Source organism: Xiphophorus maculatus, chromosome 7, assembly GCF_002775205.1.
Source record: "Xiphophorus maculatus strain JP 163 A chromosome 7, X_maculatus-5.0-male, whole genome shotgun sequence".
Classification (NCBI taxonomy): domain Eukaryota; kingdom Metazoa; phylum Chordata; class Actinopteri; order Cyprinodontiformes; family Poeciliidae; genus Xiphophorus; species Xiphophorus maculatus.
This window is the reverse complement of record NC_036449.1, coordinates 8,107,676-8,127,212: the sequence shown is the minus strand read 5'-3', so window position 1 is coordinate 8,127,212 and position 19,537 is coordinate 8,107,676. Positions and strand designations below refer to the sequence as shown.

Genomic DNA, 19,537 nt, shown 5'->3' with positions numbered 1-19,537 from the left:
TGTTCCCCATAATCGTCAACGCCGATGGAAATGGATGTTTGAATTGTATCGCTGTGTGCAGTGAATATATATTTGTCTGTGGAGAGAGTCTTTCTCTGCGGCGTCACAACGTTTTACTGTGATGGTGGCGTTACATAACAGCTCTAACTTCTGCCTCTGATCCCGGCTCGCGGGAGTGACAGGAATCCAAATTTCATTCTCAGACGCAGAACGAACTGTCTGGCGAAGTCTGTAAGCACACATAAAACAATGCTCTTATCACTACTTCAAACAGCCTTAAAGATAAAAAAAACAAAAAAAACAGCTGCTGAGTGAGAGTCTCCTGGGCTTTTCTTTAGGTGATGAGAGGAATTCCCAAAACAAAACACAATCCTCAGATTCACCTGAGGAGCAAAGTTCAGTCCTGCTTATCTCAGCACTTTACATAGGAATGGATGGATGGATGGATGACACTGGATTTACATCCGACGCTCTGACAGCTACCTGCTGACAGGAAAGGGGCACTGAGACTGTCCTGTCTTTTACATCAGAGAGCTGCGATACAGACAGAGCTAGCTGTGATCAGGTAAAAACGAAGAAGAATAATTAATATTCCACCGAGCGATCAGACAGCAGCCATTACTTTGGGAACGCAGGGGCAAGCTAAGCTGCAGAAATCTGAGATGGAAATTGAGAGAAAAACGCGCCTCGACATCTGTTCGCTGATAAAACTACCTCCAGACATGCAGCATGGGGGAAGCAAGTCGGGGGATCCTTCCGATCTGCAGATGCAGCGAGGGGCTCGATGCTGGCCGCGGCCAAAAGGAATGAAGAGGCGACTTATCGGCAGCAACCCCGGCGCTGGAGGGGCGTCCTAATCCTGCTTTTTATTCCTTCCTCAGACCGCGAGCCGCAGCTGCAGCTGGAGGACGGAGCGCTGCATGCTTGCTCTTGTCTGAGACGAAATGCCTCTGCATAGAAAGGATCCAGGAGAAATGTGCATATGTGTGCGCGTGTGTCGCAGTCTCCTTGCTCGTCCCAGCCATCCCTGAATACCAATAAATCCGAGCACTTCTGCTTTTTTTTTCTTTTTTTCTGCTGCAGAACGACGTCGGCGAGTGACAAGATGAGCTCAAACAACATCTCAAAAGCATATAACACAAGAACAACAACAACAAAATGAAAGGTCCTTACGCATTCTCCAGCCTCTTCCCTTTCTCCTGCCGCTTCTCCTGCAGACGCCTCGTCGCCAGCCTCGGCTCTGCAGGCCGTTGTCGGCGTTGCCATGGCAACGGCGAGAGGCTGACAGTCGGGCGAGGGGGCGGTGATGTCACAGCCTCCGTCCCGGTCACCTGACAGCTGGACTGGGGCCTCGGCGGAGATCTCTGCACTGCAGCTGGCAAGGCGGTGTGGGGGTGGGGGGTTGGCGGGAAAGGAGGGAGACAGAGGTAAAGAGGGATGGATGGATGAGGAAGAAGAGGATTTGAATGTGGAATAAAAGGAGGGAATTTGACGGTGGGAGGGGGGAAAAAGGCAAAAAAAAAAAAAAACAACAGTGAGCATGCAGCAGAGAGAGGAGGGCTGGCATTATCATTCTGGAGAAATGCTTGTCAGCAAACAGCTTCCTTGTCATTCCCTTTCCACGCACGCACACACACACACACACACACACACACACACACACACACACACACACACACACACACACACACACACACACACACACACACACACACACACACACTCACACACACACACACCCTCTGCTCCCCTGCTGAGTCGACTGTCCTCCACACCCATCCTCCTCCTCCTCTTCTTCCACCATCATTCCTCCAACCCCCCAAACACCTCAATCAATACCCCTGCTCTCCTCCTCCGCCTGCGCTCCGCCTCAGAGGGATAGTAATTAGGGACATCAGTGCATATTAACACCTGAACCCCGGGACCACATGGGTAATTCCTGCATACAAGAACAGACCTTCCCATCGTTCATCCTTTGTCTGATAACTGGACAGTTATACGCTCACCGCACACGACCATTAGAGGCTCTGATGCAACCTCACCAAAAAAAAAAAAGAAAAAGCTAAACAGCTGAGCTGAAATTACTCTGCAAATGTTCATGTACCTAATACAAACCATAATCTTGCAAAAGCATCTGCATTCTATAAATCTTTACACATTTTGGTATGTTTTAACCACAAATCCCAATGTATGTTATTGGGATTTTATGTAATCAGGCTAGAAAATCATAATGTATAGTTGTAAAGAGGAATGAAATGATGGAAACCAAAACTTGTCTGCCAATAAGAGTCAGCCACATCTGTAATTATTTTAAAGTATCTTTACCTGCTTTGCACAACTAGAGACAGAAATTCTCCAGCTCGGTCAATTTGAACAATATTTTATAGTTTTGGGGTTTTTTTGGAAAAAAATGTGTTCTATTTTCCTTTGTTTTATATTTACTGTTTGTACTGATTTGTATTTATTGACTAAATTTGTGTAATAAAGTCATTTCGACCCTGTCTTGTATTAACTTTGTTTGCTTTTAGCGATGCAAATTTCACGTTGTATGAAAAATAGCCATTTGGCAAATCCTGCCACATTTACCGGAATGTTAATTAGCGTGCTCCCAAATCAATAAGTACATTTCAAATTCCAATTCAATATTGAGCATCAATGTTCAAGTCTTGCTCAAGGTTCTCAACTGGCTTGAGATCAGGACTTTAACTGGGCCATTCTGTCAGGAAAATGCATCAGGTTAGGGCTTAGTGACTTTTTTGCACTGGATTTTGTTTAAGGGAAACAGATTTCAGATATTTGCTCATAAAAAATAATAAAGAAAAACTCCAAATTCTTAATTCCTTTTGTATCACTTGGTATTGACTACTTCATAACCTAACATTTCTTTATAATACATCGACGTTAGCAATAGGAAATGCTGACATGAACTGTAACAAGCCTCCCTTTCTCTCTCTTCATCCCTGATTTGCACATTTTTAAATCATTTGTGTTTTGGTTTTAGCAATTCTGCAGAAAGAAAAAACATATTTGCAGTGTCTATGTTTTATCTTGTATGGACGTCTGCAGATTTTTCAAAAAAAACAACAAACTCCCAGCTTACACATTTAACAAAGCTATTATTAAATGTGTAAGCTCTGTAGTAAATAACTATCGATTAACGGAGCCATAAAATAATGCACACGTCTTTAAATTCTGCTTGCAGCATAATTCTCAACTCTACATCCCACTAGCTTATTGATCTGGTTCTTCAAACCCCGGTGAGCCCCGGTCGTGACTTTTGTGGTCCAGAAGTCACGACCGCAGAGAAAGATATTGTTGCAATTCTTGTAAGGGAAAGAAAAAAAAATCCCCCCCTGACATATTATTTTAGAGATTTCTGTACTACTTAAATTAGACATGTTTATGTTTTTAAACGGACAGACTATGATGAAGTCTGTGCCCTGAAGATGTAGATACTTTAAAAGTTGACTTTCTTCTCAATATTGAGGTTGTTTAGTCATGTGGTTTGCATCCTAAGGCTAAAATAGATGCATCTGAGAGCCGATCAGAGACTAAAGCAATCCGAAATGTGACTGTGAAGGTAAATAATAGATGCCTAAGACAGCCGTTGCTGAAAGAAAACCTGAAGAAGTCATTTTTTTATTTAAAAAAATAAAAAAGTATTTATATCACTCAATCCAGTCCAGAGTCACAGTGACAGAAAATCCTGATTGATGTAAATTTTGTGATCTGTAGCCGCCCATTTTTGTCTTGAAATGAAATGAAATTTATTTATTTCAAACAGGTGAAATATGAGAGAAGAAAGTAAGAAATAAAACAAAAATCATAATAATCATCACACATAAAAAACAAAACTTTCATAATTGATTGCTAAATTAGTTGACGATTACTTCAGTAATTGATTCACCACGATTAATCCGATTAACCGTTTCAGCGTTACTGTGAAGTTTTTGGTTTTAATGTACGGAAGTGAAAAAGTGAAACGGTGTGAAAACCTTTGTGAGACACAGCAGAACATTTCCAAAATATATGAAACAACGATATACTGTACCTTATCACTTTGGTTTTTACCCCTTTTTTAAAATTTTATTTTATCATTTTACTTTCAGAACCAAGGTTTTAACTTCCGTCCACATCAGAGTTCTTGGTGTGTCTATATATATATAAGTCTATACATTAACACGGTCTGTTTCTAGACTCTCCTCTTTTCTGGTCCGCAGTCTGAAGACATTTTCCACTCAACTACACTCGACCTGCACTTTCTCCGTTATCTAATCCAAAACGCCAGCGCAGCACGGAGAAGGTGCCCAATCGTCTCAATCAAGCCAGACCCAGCGTGGCAGAAAGCCCAACGGCGGCCCCGGGGACGCAGCTCGGATGAGTCCAGTCGGTTCAAACTGTGGTTAAAAAGCCCCCCCCAATGCGCTGGATTAGCTGTCACGACCTGGATGATGCATGGGGAGCAATAACCTGTGGCTTAATTCATCAGGAAGTCGCTGTTTGTGATGGATCACCTCTCAGCGCGCCGCGACGTGACAACAAAATTAGGCGGGCTGTCATTTTACCCGACGCACGTATCACCCAAATGAATCCAATATCTTTCTCTTTAAGTGGTGACGTCTAACGGCGATGAATAAAGAGGAAGCACATGCACACATACACCGCAGACACACTGTTTCAAATTTCACACTATACTGAGCCAATGCGTTTTTATTGCAGTGTACGGTTTCCCCAGCGGTGCAGTTCTAATGCGTTAATCCATCTGAAGCCTTTAATAACCCTCCCAGGTAGAACAACATGCTTATTGCAGGGATTCTGCAGCAGGAGGACTATTATTCTCCAAACGCACAATGTGCTGCATGATACGCCTGAACAAAGAGGCTTATGGGTGAAAGCCAAACACCGCAGGGTGCAGGAGATCACAAAGACGACTGCCATGTTTAATTAATAAATCTTCGAGTTTTGAAACGTGTCCTGAGCCTCAGGTTGGAGTTTAAACCACCAGAGAGCCAAGTGTGTTGGATTCTTTTTTCTTTCTTTTTTTTCTTTTTTTTTAACATAAAAGAAGAATCCGATCGGAACAAACAGAGCTGACTCTGAGCTGCTGCATGTCAGCGAGCTTCGCTGAGTGGGTGAATTCATCAGCTACCTGGCTCAGGAACCAACTGTATTGTTTGTTTTTTTAGAGCAACTTCCGACTGGAACGAAATATTGCGCCATGCGGTTCTCCTTATGGACCTCTGGTGGGCACATCTGTAATTTTCATGCCACTATTTAAAAAAAAACCATCACTTGAACTATTACGCAGTGATTGCGCACAACTGCGATCGCTTCCGCCGCTCTCCACAAGCCTTAATCAGGCCAGTGCTCCTTGATCTTAAAGCATCAGATAAGCTGAACGTTTATTGCAGTTTCGAAGCAAATTGCCAGCTCTCCAACAATCAGCCTCACAGAGCCACAAGACACAGGACTCCTTGTCTCATGAAAACAACAGCGAGAAGTAATTTTGAGTCAGTCAGACCAAAACGGACTTTGTGACACGTAAGATGCTATGAGTAGTGGAAAAGTAGCAGTACACATCATCCTGCAAACACTACCTCCCAGAGATACATGGTAGCAGCAGAATTGTGCTATGGCAGGCACCGCAGCTAGAGTTGATGGGAAGATGGATGGAGTTAAAGTCGAGACCGTGGCAGAGGTGCGCCTTACAGTTTTCCCAGGTTTTGCTTGACTATGAGCATGGTGAAAACCAGCATTTTTCTACGCTTCGGTTCATTGAGAGGGTCTAAGTGGAACGATTGCTTCCCGGAGGCGTAGAGTTTAACCCTCCCATGGTCTTAGAAGAAGAAGAGGAAGAAGTTTTATTTATTAGAAGACAAACAAAAACAACAACACAAGCACAGCGAAAGAAAAACTACACTTTAAAATGTTCCAGCTGTTCAGGGTGGCCAAGCAGATGGTACTTTCTAAGTTTGTTCTAGATTAGTAAAGTATAAAGCTAAATGTTGGTTCCCCATGTTTGATTCTTGTTCTGGATTGCTAAGAACGACGCAATTTATAAATTAGCAGGAGTTTCTCAGGTCTTGCTTCAATATTAAAAATATAATTCAAATCTAATTGGTGTCTTAGAGTGACGCTCAGGATGAGAAAACCCGTCTGGACCTCGCACAGGATAGAAAGCTCGCGGGGTAAAATTGACCTCACCTCCTAAACCCACGGGACGATTCAGTTTGAAATTTTACCCAACAGTTAACGTTTGTCCGTGACGCCAGCAATTTCCGGAAATTGTCTGCGCTGTAAACAACCGTCCTCCACCGGCAAAAGAGAAGTACCGAGCCGACATTGTTAATGTAAATTCAATAATCGGAAGTGTGGCCAACACAGATTGAACGTCTTCACTCACTTCCTCCGCTGCCATTACAACTTCCTGTTCTGCAGAAATCCAAGTGAATGGGTGAAAGTTCAGATCGAGCAGTCAAGTAAGATTTTAAACAAGCAAAATGGCCAGGAAGGCAATAGCCAGGCTCATTGGTTATGCACATTGATAAAAGAAAAAAAAATACAGCTGCAGACCTATACATCTATTTTCAAATGTTCTGTATACGTAGGTATTTTACTGCTGCCATCACGCAATATAGCCACAGACATCCATCAATCCTCCCAACTGAGCAGACAAAGAAGAGACAGTGAGTGGAGAGTCTTGACAGCCAGGTAAATATACACTAAATCTCCCATCTATCACAGGCTACGGCTGAGATTCAGTTTTTATTACTGAACTGGCCAAACTTAGCAGCTCCTACATGCTCAAAATAAATAAATAGCTCAATAAATACAGGCCTAACCAGCAAGACAATGTGGTAAATGATGCCATCATCCTGTTTGCCCTTGATTGGGATAAACTACAATGGATACATTCATCTATCCAGCCAACAGCTGACACCGAGAGAGAGGAGCGGCAGGGAAACAGTGAGTCTGCAGAGGCACCGCCAGTCCTCCAGTCTGCCGTGCCTCATGTCAGCCTCCCGCCCACAGCCCCGTCTGCACAGCCAACCCTGTTAACTCCGACAGCTGTAAGCACAATAAGTGAGATAAATTGATATCGAGACAGCGTGCGCGGCCTCAAACAGACGGAGGTGCGACGCGCTGATGTGGCGCTCATGTTCTGCATAGCACACAAACATGCTGCTGTGTGCGTACGGATCAGTAATGAAGCTAAGATCGCTGCTGCCGCTGTATCAGCTACCAGGCTGGGGCAATAAGCTTAGTCAAAACAATTAATTTTCCAGCTAAGCAAGGATGTTTGGATGCGCTCAAAGCTGGGCAAAATGTTAAATGGAAAAACCTAAAATTATTTTTACAGAAATAATAAAACGATGGTCCTAGATTGAAAATGTAAGGTTAAAAATTAAATATTATCTTGCACTTACAGTGGGAAATTTTAATTGTTTGTTAAAATCTAGTTTAAGTGATTTTTATTACAATATAAAAGCATAGTAAAGGAGAACGTTTTGAGCATCTCTGGCTTTAAATGAATGAAAATTTACTGTGTGACTTCTAGATGTGTGAAATGAGATGTAGAAATATTTTTTACAATCATATAATTTAGTCAGTCCCAGTGCAGTACCATGCCAGGCCAGCAGGGTGTAGTAGACCTGCAACATGTTTGGGTAAGTTACCAAAATGTGAACAGGTGTTTAGTTCAAGACAACTGAGAAATGTAGTTGATAAAAACAATAAATACTTTAAAATAGTACTTTAACTTTAGTTTTCAAAACAGAATTTTACATTTTATTTGAGCATGAAACTCTTTATTTAAACATTATTAATATAAAAGTTATATTTTTTAGTAAAGTGCTAGATATATTTTTCAAATGTAACATGATGTTAGAAAAAATAAAACGTATTTTAGCTCTGCTGAGTCTATAGTTCAATCAAAACCTTAGCAAGATGAGCCACATACTGTAAATCTGCCTGACTAACCTTTTCTTGATGAGGTCCAGTGCAGATCCGATGAGCCCATCCCTCATCTTATATATCTTGGCTCCATACTTTGACAGGTCCGTTCCCTCCAGAAGTAGCGCCGGGCAGCAGCTGGACGGACGCTCCCAGTTCTCTCTGCTGGCAAGGAAGGGAACCGACCCAGCTGGTTCCAGACTGCTCCTCCTGCGCCTGGCGCTCCCTTCATCTCCTCCTACAACAATGGCTTTATCCTGGGCTTGGACTGTGCAAGCCTGGGGTTGAAGGGGCGAACGTGGAGACGGGCCTGTTCGGATGGGGGAGTTCCTGCTGGTGACAGAGCCGCAGAGCAATGTGGGAACTGTGGTGCTGTTACTGGTCGTCGTGATTGAAGCAGGTTTCTCTGTAGAGGTGGCGGTTTGCAGGGCCTCGTCGATTCTAGCTACACCTTCGCCTTCTTCACCTCCAGAATTACCTTTCTGAACTCCACCGGGTCCAAGCAGAGGCTCAGTCTGATCAGAAAAGGATTCATTATTTTGCAGTAGGTCTTGTTCACGTCCTGTAGACTCTTCGCTTTGCTTTCCCTCCTGCCTCATTCTCTTAAACTCCTCAAATGTTGGGATGTACAGACGCCCCACAGGAGGTCTACGACGCTCACAGACAGACTCTCTCCCACTTGGGTTCCCTGCAATGTTGTCTGTTGTGTAGGACGTCTGGGCTACTTTTGCGCTGGACTGAGAGCTTTGGAGGGTTAGGTTGGGGCTGCTGTTCTGCCGCCTGAGTTGTAAACGCCTCAAAACTTCCTGCTTGATCTCCTCTGGAGACGTACGCATTGTGCATGTCGGCCTAGAGCAAGTGCCTGTTGAAATTCCCTGATGCGCACCTTCTCGTTCAATGGCAACAGCATTTGGGTTCACCTGAGGCCGCATTGGGAGTGGCCTCAGAGGCTCAACAGAGGATCTTGCACTCTGCAGACGGAGTTTCTCCCTTAGTTCCTTCCTTGTATCCCATTCATCAACACCACCTGGAAGCAGCAGCTGGGGGAAGAGTGGCAGATCCTTTCTGGGTAGCCCGTGTCGAGGAAAGAATGCTAAACTCTCTGCGTTGGGTACCAGCCCGTGGGCCCCTAGCACAGATCCATCCGGAGGTCCGTCGTACCAGTGGCTAGAAGAGGTGTACCGTAAAATAAACTCGCTGTCCACGCTCCTGCAAGGTGCAGCACTGAGTGCACACAAGCCAGAATCTCCTACGGTGTTCCAGTTCAAGTTCTCCATACTCCTGTAAGGCCTGCTGCCATTGCTTCCAGTGTCGATGCAGGAGCCCCGGACCACCCCCTGCCCTCGCTCTACCCCCAGAGTACCCTGACGGCTGGAACAATACCTCAACCCCAAGTTGGTGAGCAAGGTGCTGCTGTTGCACCTGGCCATCAGCGGGTACGACAGAGCGTGGAAGGGCCTGTGGCGGGGGAACGAGCTCAAGGGGTCAGGGGACAGACGGAGGTTGGCAATGCAGGGCTCCATGTCGATCCTGAGGTGCAGGGGAGAGCTGCAGCCAGCAGGAGAGCTGGCGGAGAGTGCAACAGAGGAAGTGGAGGGGTAGTCACATGGTGGGGGAAGCTTCACGTCTGGCATGGCTGTGGGCAGAGTGAGAGGCCCTCAGTCGCACAGTCGGCAGGTAACAAGTATGGCCACCTGCAGGGGCAAAAAGCACATGATGATGATCATGAGGACGTTTCAAAAAAAACTATTTTAACACTAATATGCTAAATACCGTTTCAACTTTTCACATCTTCTCATCGTACCGCCACAAACTTCATATATTTTATGCAACAGACCAACAGATTTGCACATCAATACGAAGAGAAAGGAACATTATACACAACCACCTCCATCCAATATAAGCCAAATTGAATGGATAACAGCTGTGTGCATTGACTTTTAAATCTCGTCACAAATGTGCAAAGGGTTTAAGTCTGGACTTTGACTGGACCATTCGAACACGTCAATATCCTTTGAGCTAAATGATGTTAATGTAGCTCCTGTATGAGCTACAGATCTCTGCAGCTCTCCCAGAGTTGGATTTCTTGGTAGTTTCTTGCAAAACATCATATCTTGCAAGGCGTACGGTTGTGTCGTATTTTTTTTATTTTTAAGCGATGGAATAAGCTATTAAATATTTAAAACTTGTATGATCTAACTCTATCAATAATTGGGGTGAATTTTACGGGAAATTGGTTGCACTGAATTTAATTTGAGAGAATAACAGTATCAAAGTGCCGTTACATACTACAAATTTCCTTTCAATTCGACAATGTTTCACCACATTATGTCAGTCTGTCACATCAAATCTGAAAAAACAGACTGAAGTTTGTGGTTGTAAGATCAATAAATGTGGACAAAGTTGAAGGCTTTTGATTATTTTTACTGCGAACTGCACTTGTGTCAAATTTTTCAGGCCTTTGCATTGATCCTCAGACAAGGATCTGTCAGAGTTCTTCCACAACCAGGTGGACAACAGCACCCATGAATATTGTATAACCACAGTCCAGGAAATGTTGCCCCTGAAGCGTGTTCTTCTGCCAAAGCAATCACATTCATGTTGTATAAATGGTGCCCTGTCTATCCCCCCCCCCCCCCGGAGTGTTTTTTTCCTTTCCTTTCTCTCTCTCTCTTTGCAGCAGGAATAATAATAGAAGGATTACTGCTCTGCTTGCTAGGCTATTAAAACATGACGATTGAGAAACAGATACAAAGAGACAGATAGTGCAAGACGGAGCTGCTACAGGAGACAAAGATGGGACGGAGAAAAGGGGGGGGAATGAATGTGATGTTAAAAGAAAGCAGTAAGCTGAAGGGACAGTAATGAAGATAGCTGCTCGGCAGCTCTTTCCCTCTGACTAATCAGACAGCAGTTGGATATTAGCAGCCGAAAGAGCGGACAAGATGGCACTGGGTGTACTTTGACTCTTTGTGCAATGAGTACGAATTGAATGTTGACCACTCAGCCCAAACCGCTTCCATCATCCAGGGCTCATATTCTGTCTGCCACATTCAACAGAGCCTGATTAAGGACGCGATTATGAAGCAGGGCCGATGCGTCATGCGAAAAGTAAAATTCAAATATCGTCCGCAGACTCTAATGCTCCACTAAAACAAGCCTCTGCAGCCGGAGCTAACAGATGCATTGCGATTCCTTACATGGACAGAAGCAAGCAGAGTTGTGATCAGAGTCAATTAGTGGACGGTTTCCCTCAAATGTCATTTGCAAGCTGCTTACTGAATTAAATTAGCTAATAAACAGAAAGCCAGGACCCTAATTTATTGATTCTGAAACCGAGGCTCGTGCTGCAGTTGGGAAACGCAGTCATTTAGGAAGTTAAACATAACAGTACTTTTAAGTACTTGCATTCAAAGTGCCTCCTGAAGACCTGCAGGCATTTGAACCCTCTACGTAGCAACGCTGACAGCAAGAAGTGAAACTTTATTGGAATCTTTTAAATTGGTACTTCAACTGTTTTGAAAGTCTTTTGGTAACACTTTACTTGAAGGGGTGTGCAGAAGACTGTCATAAACGTCACATAACACCTGTCATGAACACGAAGAAGTCCTCATGAATGTTTATGTAACCCACATTAAAATCTGATATAAATAGTTGATTAAATATCTGTAGACAGAAAATAACGTCACTGCCCCTTTAAGGAACTAGCGTTACAGACGCAGCGCCGTAGTGACGCAGCACACAGCCAGGAGTGGCTTAAAGCATTTAAACTAGAAACCAGAGACCGTATAGCATTATTAGTGTTAAAAACATGGATATCGTTCAAACCAGTAATGTAAAAATCCCTAACTCTGTCATAGTTAGCGGCATGACCAATACAGAAACTGATGACGAACTAAGCGACTTCTTGGGACAATATGGTTCCATTCAAAGAGTAATCCCAGTAGATCTCACTGAACCAGATTCACCCAAACAGGTTATCGTAGAGTATGTGTATGGCACAGCTATGCAATCTCTTTTACCTTCATTGCCATATGGGCTTAACAGTAAAACTAAGAATGATGTCACCTACCACATTAGAGCCCTAGCTAATGTTTACACACCTGTAGCTAGCAAGACAGCTACACAGACTTACCTTTCAGAGTTAAAGGACATTGCAAAACAGACTGGTAAAGACTTTGCAGCTGTCCTCAGAGAAGAGCTCTCCCTCATCGGTGAGACTCTCGATCAAGATCACTCAGAGTCCCAAGATGAAGATGCAGAGCAGAACTCACCTGATAGCCCAGAGCAACATGCCCCTGAAAATGCTGTACAGGTAGCCCCCCTTCCCAGTATAGCCCTGCAGCAGCATGTTCAACATCGTTGGTCTCCACCAACGACACCATCTAAAGAAAAGACACAGCCTGCTCTTAAACTTTCCTATGTCAATCCACCTGACATACAAAAAGTAATTGTTGAGCACATAGTGAGAAATGAAGACTCTGCTCTGCAGGTGCACACTTCCTTGAGACTCAGACCCTTCTCTGGGCGTTTCCCACGTCCCAACAGTGAAGTGGATTATGAGACATGGCGCTCCAATGTGGAACTTCTTCTTAAAGATACAACACAGTCTGATCTTTACAAGTCACGAAAACTTCTCGAAAGTCTCTTATCACCCGCCCTTGATATTGTGAGGCACCTGACACCTGATTCTCCTCTTGATGCATACTTGGAGATCTTGGACTCTGCTTTCGGCACAGTCGAGGATGGAGATGACCTCTTTGCAAAGTATCTCAACACAATGCAGGATAATGGCGAAAAACCTTCAGCTTATCTACAACGGCTGCAGGTGATGTTGAGTACCACCCTCAGAAGGGGAGGTGTAACTGCAAACGACCTTAACCGGCACCTTCTCAGACAATTTGTCAGAGGCTGCTGGGATAACATCTTGATAGCTGAACTACAGCTAGAACAAAAGAAGCAGAAGCCACCCACCTTTGCTGAACTTCTCCGGTTACTCCGCACAGCAGAAGATAAACGTTCTTCCAAAGCTTTACGCATGAAACAGCACTTCAATGTTTCAAAGCCAAAAGTGTCTTCTCATTATCAAGGTGTTGTGCAGAGTGAAGAAGGCTGCAGCTCATCTCAGCCAGCTCCTGATCACAGGTCTGAAATACAAGACTTAAAGAAACAAATAGCTGATCTACAGTCCCAGCTCACACGTATCGCACAGAAAGACAGTAGAAAAGCTAAATCAGCTGTCAGACCACTAGCTCCCCAAACAGTTAACACACATTCCCCAGCTATCACTCATACATCTCAAAGGCTGCAACCCCACAGCCGAAATGCAAACAACACCACAAGCAATAGACCAAGGCCCTGGTATTGCTTTAGATGTGGAGAGGATGGGCACATTAAGCCCCAGTGTGAAAGTGAGCCGAACCCATCTCTTGTGGCTAGGAAGAACAAGCAGCTAAAAGAAAAGCAGTTAGCATGGGACAGTCAACATGGCACTTCAAAGCCTGATCCTTTAAACTAGACCCAGTTCCGGTTGTGGGACAAACAGGGACTGGAACACAGGAAACCCTAACCCTAAACATCACCCAGCACCACCTTGGTCGTGTCACTTGCCCACCATCCAAAGGCTCTCCCTCAAAGCTTTGAAGAGGAGGATCAGCTTGGTGGCCTACCTGTCATTCCCCCGTTGGCACCAGCTGAACTAAGAGACAAACAAAATGCTGATCCCTGCATTGGTGAAGTCCTCAGGCAGGTGGAGTCCGGAGAAAAACCCCCACCCTCCTTGAGGAAAGAACTTCCTGAGCTTGGTCTCTTATTGAGGGAGTGGAACAAACTGGAAGTCTCAAATGGTGTTTTGTATCGCAGGCGACAAGAGGGTGCTCAGACTCACTACCAGCTTGTACTCCCTGAAGCCCTGAGATCCGTAGTCCTCAAGAGCCTCCATGACGACATGGGCCATATGGGCACAGAGCGCACGCTAGATCTTGTCCGGAAGCGATTCTATTGGCCTAAAATGTCAACTGAGGTAGAAGATAAAGTCAGAACCTGCAACCGTTGCATACGACGTAAGACCATGCCCGAGAAAGCTGCACCACTCATCAACATTGTGGCCACAAGACCACTCGAACTCGTGTGCATGGATTTTCCCAGTGTGGAGCCAGACTCAAGTAACACAAAAGACATCTTGGTCATTACCGACCATTTTACGAAATATGCAGTGGCAGTCCCCACCCCGAATCAGAAAGCCAGGACAGTGGCCAAGACCCTGTGGGACCACTTTTTCGTCCATTATGGCATTCCTGAAAAACTCCACAGTGACCAAGGTCCCGACTTTGAGTCCCGAACAATAAAAGAACTGTGTGAGCTCATTGGCACTCAAAAGATAAGAACCACACCTTATCATCCGAGAGGGAACCCTGTTGAACGCTTCAACAGGACCCTGCTCAACATGTTGGGAACCCTTGAAAACCAGAAGAAGAGTCACTGGCGGGAGTATGTTAAGCCGTTAGTACACGCTTATAACTGTACTAAGAACGAGACAACCGGCTTTACCCCTTACGAGTTAATGTTTGGGCGTCAGCCAAGATTGCCAGTTGACCTAGCTTTTGGTCTACCAGTCAATCATCAACCAGGCTCTCACTCGCAATATGTCCGCAACCTGAAATCTCAACTTGAAGACAGTTACAGAGTAGCAACTGAGAATGCCAAAAAGACAGCCAATCGCAACAAGGCAAGGTTTGATAAGTATGTTGTTGACTCCAGCTTGAAAGAAGGCGACAGAGTCTTGGTTCGAAATGTCCGACTCAGAGGCAAACACAAGTTAGCTGACAAGTGGGAATCCGACGTGTATGTTGTCCTGAGACAGTCCGGAGACGTCCCAGTATATGTTGTGAAGCCCGAGACAAGAGATGGTCCACAAAGAACTCTTCATCGTGACCTCCTGTTGCCATGTGGTTTTCTTCCTGTGACTCCTGTTGAAAGCGAAACTAACCCACCAAAGGCAGTAAGGGGCCCAAAAACTCGACAACATTCTGAAAATGACACATCAAATGGAGCTGATGGGAATGAATCCCAATCTGATTCTGAGGAATATCATTATCAAAGAAACCTAACAGTAGAAACACTAGGTTTCGTCTCAACTTCCGAACCTATGGAATACTTGCCTGAAAGGATTGAACCCGAACCTGACTTGCCTGCTGTTGTGCAAGATCCTTCAGACGTAGCCAAAGCTTTCCCCGAGGACGCTCCAGTAGAAACTTATGACCTAAACTTACCTGATTCTGAAGAGAAAGACTTACCTGATTTTGGAAAAGATGACTCAATTACCCCTGAGGAGAGAAACTCAATCGCTGAACAGGAAATTAGAAACCTACCTGAGAAAGATGTGGATAACGTCCATCCTTCTACTGAACCTGGTCAGGCGAGCAAAGAAAACACAAGTGATCTGAGTCAAGTGAACCATCAGACCGAAAGAGACTGTTCAGGAAGACCTGTTAGAGACAGAAAACCGATTAAGAGACTGACTTATCCTGAGCTAGGAAATCCGTTGGTGACAGTAGTTCAGTCTTTATTTCACACTTTGAGTGATGTGTTTACAGACTCCCTTGAAAAACCTAGCTTTCCAAAAACCCCTAGAGTTATGGCAGTGTAATTTTAAAAATGCACAGGGACGTGCATTAGGTAAAGAGGGGAGGATGTAACCCACATTAAAATCTGATATAAATAGTTGATTAAATATCTGTAGACAGAAAATAACGTCACTGCCCCTTTAAGGAACTAGCGTTACAGACGCAGCGCCGTAGTGACGCAGCACACAGCCCGGAGGGAGAGAACAGAGGAGGAATCAGAGGAAAGCGCAGTGATTAGTTAACAACAAAAGTTAACATTTTATTTGAAAACCATAATCTATCCGGTCGGGAACTGACGGAAATTTTATGAGCGCTAAACTAAATCGGTTTTGGTGAGTTTTATGTTTATTTTTTTTTTCGCACTTTCACTGTATTTTGCTGTAAAATTGCTGTAAAAACAGCCGTTACAATAGCCATTGATAGCCGTTATAAATTGTTAACCGATTAACATATTGAGTTCAAGAAGAATTTATTTGTATAAATTGAAGATTTAAAAAGAGTTTTATTGTGTTTGCGACCTGTCATACAGGTCAGTTTTTTTTGCTTGGTTGGAAGCTCGGTCGGAGCCAGGATTTGTCTGCCGTGTGCGGCGTGCACATTCATGGACGGGATTCACGGACGGGATTCAGGATGGCGAGCCAGACCCAGACATTCAATTCACCTTCTCCATCACATTAAGGAAGGACTCTCCTGCGTGTGGTAATTCGCTGCCAGGACGAACTGAACCGAACTGAACAGAACTGATAATTTATTGAATTATTATTTTTGTTTGGATCGAGTCAACTAAGATTTTTTCATCGAACTGAATAGCTGATTTCATATCCGGGTTGTACTCAAATTTAAAGTGATATACTTTGGTTTCTATATGTTATATCTTTGAGTATGATTTGAACAATTGTAATTTATTTTGATTTGATTGTGTTTGAGGTATTTTCTCACCTGTAAAAGAAAGAAAACGAGTTAACTCAGAAAAAATAGGGATCTCAAAATAGATACAACATAGGAAATAAAAGAGACTGGTCTAACTAATTCAAATTAGTCTGTCTAAAATAACATAGGAGAACAAAGATCAGTCTAATTAAATTAGATTAGTCTTATTAAAATGAACTAGGCGAACTAAAGAGTAAAAAGAAAAGGTGATATACTCTTTATTTATTTCTTTTTTTTCCCTTTTCATTTTTATTTGCTTCCTTATTAAGAACCTGCAATATTTTTATTTATTTATTTACTTAATTAGTTATGGTATCTTATTTGTGTGTTTTATATTCAGTAAATTGCCGGCTTGTTTCACTTAAAGCAGCGGTCTCTGGTGTTGTCATTCTTGCTCCCCACTCCTTAGAACCTAGAACTGGTCCAGTGGCGCAGTTAGCGGTTTGATACCGGTGCTACATTTATGACTGCTGACATGAAGTGTCATTCAGTAAACAATGACACTTTTAATTGACTTTTAATTAAAAATTTTCACAGAACTTTGCATTAAAAGGCTCATTATTGACCAAATAATGCAAAGTTTACACTTTTATTGGACTTTTAATACAACGTTTAGGGCAACTTTGCATTAAAACTGTCATTATTTACCAAATGATTCTTTATGTCAACAGTTATAAACATTCATGAAGACTCCTTCATGTTCCTGACAGGTGTTATGTCATGTTTATGACAATGTTATGCCAGTCTTTTTTATTTTTGGACTTAGTTTTTTTTTTAATCCAGCTTTATCTCAGTGCTTTGTTTGTTTGTTTGTTTTTTTCAAAGTGAACTGTGACTTATCATATTTTTATGCATAAATAACACTTGATTTTTTTTTTTTTTTTTTTTTTTTACCAAAATAGCAAAGATGCATAGTTTTAAACAGAAAAATTTATTTTAGCACCAGTACGTTTAGCTACTAACTACAAGCTTTTCATATGACCAACAACTGAATAATAATAATGTGTTTCAGGTCACAGTGTCCAGTTGTTCTCAAATCTTGTTCCTCTGCTGAAAATACTTCACAACTCACATTTTGTCTTTTGTTTTACTCTTGTAGACTTTTCTTATCAAAGTCTATCCTGCATAATAAGTTATCAAAGTTTGGTAAAAAAGTGAAAAAGCAGTCAAGGTCCGAATTAAAAATTTTAAAGACTTTCAGCTATCTTGAAGAACGACACATCAAAACTGCTTTAAAAGAAACCCACCAGTCTGGGTCGCCTGAAGAAAAAGATCAAAACATTAGCAAAGCATTTGATATCAATTAATAGTGACATTTGTCACACACTGTTGAATGCAAATGTAAAATTAACAGTAAACTGCACTTTTATAATTTAGGGCTGCTGCACGTTTTGCATAATAAAATAATGTATTTTACTAGACTCAAATTTCTTCAGTTCCAACTTCTGTTTTAGTCACTTTTACAAACTACCACGACCTATCAGTTTATGGATTATATTTCAACAAGGGAAATGCTTTAAATATGAAACTTGGGGGAGGGGGGGCGGGACGGGACACTTTTTAGAGAACAGAACAGATTCTAATATATTATTGTTTTTTCATATACTCTAGTCTAGTTTTTCTAAACTGTTATAAAAACCCTGATCTTCAAGCTTTACAATAAAATTATTTTTGATTTTCTCTCCTGGTTTAAATTCAACTATTTCATAACTTTTTTTGAGTGGATCTCCAAATTTCCTTTGCTGCTAGCAGGAGATGTTAAGTGTACAGGTTCTTTTGTGTTTAATTGGCACAGATATATGTGTGTGTGTGTGCAGGCGGGGGTGCGCGCGCGTGTGTGTGCAAAAACCATTAATGTGTGGAATTTGGTTTTAATTAGCCTGAGTGCAGCTTAGTATCTCTCTCTCTTTCTGCTTTTCTCTAGCTGAATTTTACACCAGAGTAAGCGCTCCCTGGAGGTCGTAGCTCTGCCTTCTCCCTCCTGTCTCTGCAGCCAACTGGGGAATAACTCATCTCCACCAGCTGGGCGGTTTATCATCCACCACGTCCCAGCAGGGGTATGAGCTCATTTTTCAGGACAGGATTTCAGAGTCAATGAAAAACTAATAAATCATTAGGGTGTTTGAACTGATCCTTAGAGTGACCCGAATGAAAAACCTCTGAAATACGTTCCTGAATCTGTGCATGAAGACATGATTGGGTTAAAGATTTAATGATACTTTTTTTGTGCTGCATAAAGTGGAATTTTAGAGACCGACATGCTTGCAAAGATAAACTTTCTATTTTAAATCTTGACAAAATAATTTAGGTTGTCGGCTCCTGACTTGAAAATGTTTCAATGGTTCAATGGTTACATGATGAGACTCATTTGACTGACTGATGACGTCCAATGAAAAGCCCTGAAACTCTTCTGGTTTTTCACCCTCAACAAAAACAAAACCTCATGAAAAAGGTGGGTGTGTTTTTGTAAAGCACATAAAAGTCACACACGCAACCACAAACATCTGTGTACCACTCAGGTCTTCTGGTTCCGGTTCTGCTCTGTATCTTGTCTTGATGACTGTCTGTCATCACAGACATAATGACAGACAGTCATCATGTCTGTGCTTGCAATGTGACAGAATGTAAAAGAAAGTCACGTGTCAAATTTGAGGCCCGTGGGCTAAATCCGGTCCGCCATAGCTTTTTATGTGGCCCTGTAGATTCTACACTAAACATTAAGTGGGCTTAAATGTTATGTTATCAATGCAGTTTTTATCTGTTCACTGCCAAATTATGTCAATCAGTCCCTCCAGATTCTTTTGTTTTTTTACCCCTCCAGGGGGTCTTTTTGTGGGCTCTAGTGTCCCTTATATGATAGTAGGCTGACAGGAAACGGGGAAGGAGAGGGGGGAAGACATGCGGCAAATATCGTCGGGTCCAGGAGTCGAACCCGCAACGGCCGCGTGGAGGACTCAAGGCCTCCAAATACGGGTCGCGCTAACCGCTACGCCACCACGGCATGCCCCGTCCCTCCAGATTCTTGAGAA

At 43.0% G+C, this 19,537-nt stretch overlaps 1 protein-coding gene across 8 annotated transcripts in view; it reads right to left on the bottom strand.

The window, feature by feature from the left end:
- Window positions 1-19,537, bottom strand: part of LOC102231170 — a 69,688-nt gene that overhangs the window by 8,744 nt on the left and 41,407 nt on the right. For 7 of the 8 annotated variants that reach the window (XM_023336959.1, XM_023336954.1, XM_023336955.1 and 4 more), the window contains 2 exons: window positions 7,981-9,647; window positions 1,174-1,375 (listed from right to left, as the gene is read on the bottom strand). In XM_023336959.1, coding sequence (XP_023192727.1) covers window positions 1,174-1,375; window positions 7,981-9,587 — 1,809 coding nt within the window. In that variant the 5' untranslated portion in view covers window positions 9,588-9,647. The remainder of the gene's footprint in view (window positions 1-1,173; window positions 1,376-7,980; window positions 9,648-19,537) is intronic. The other variant, XM_023336960.1, reaches the window with a different exon arrangement.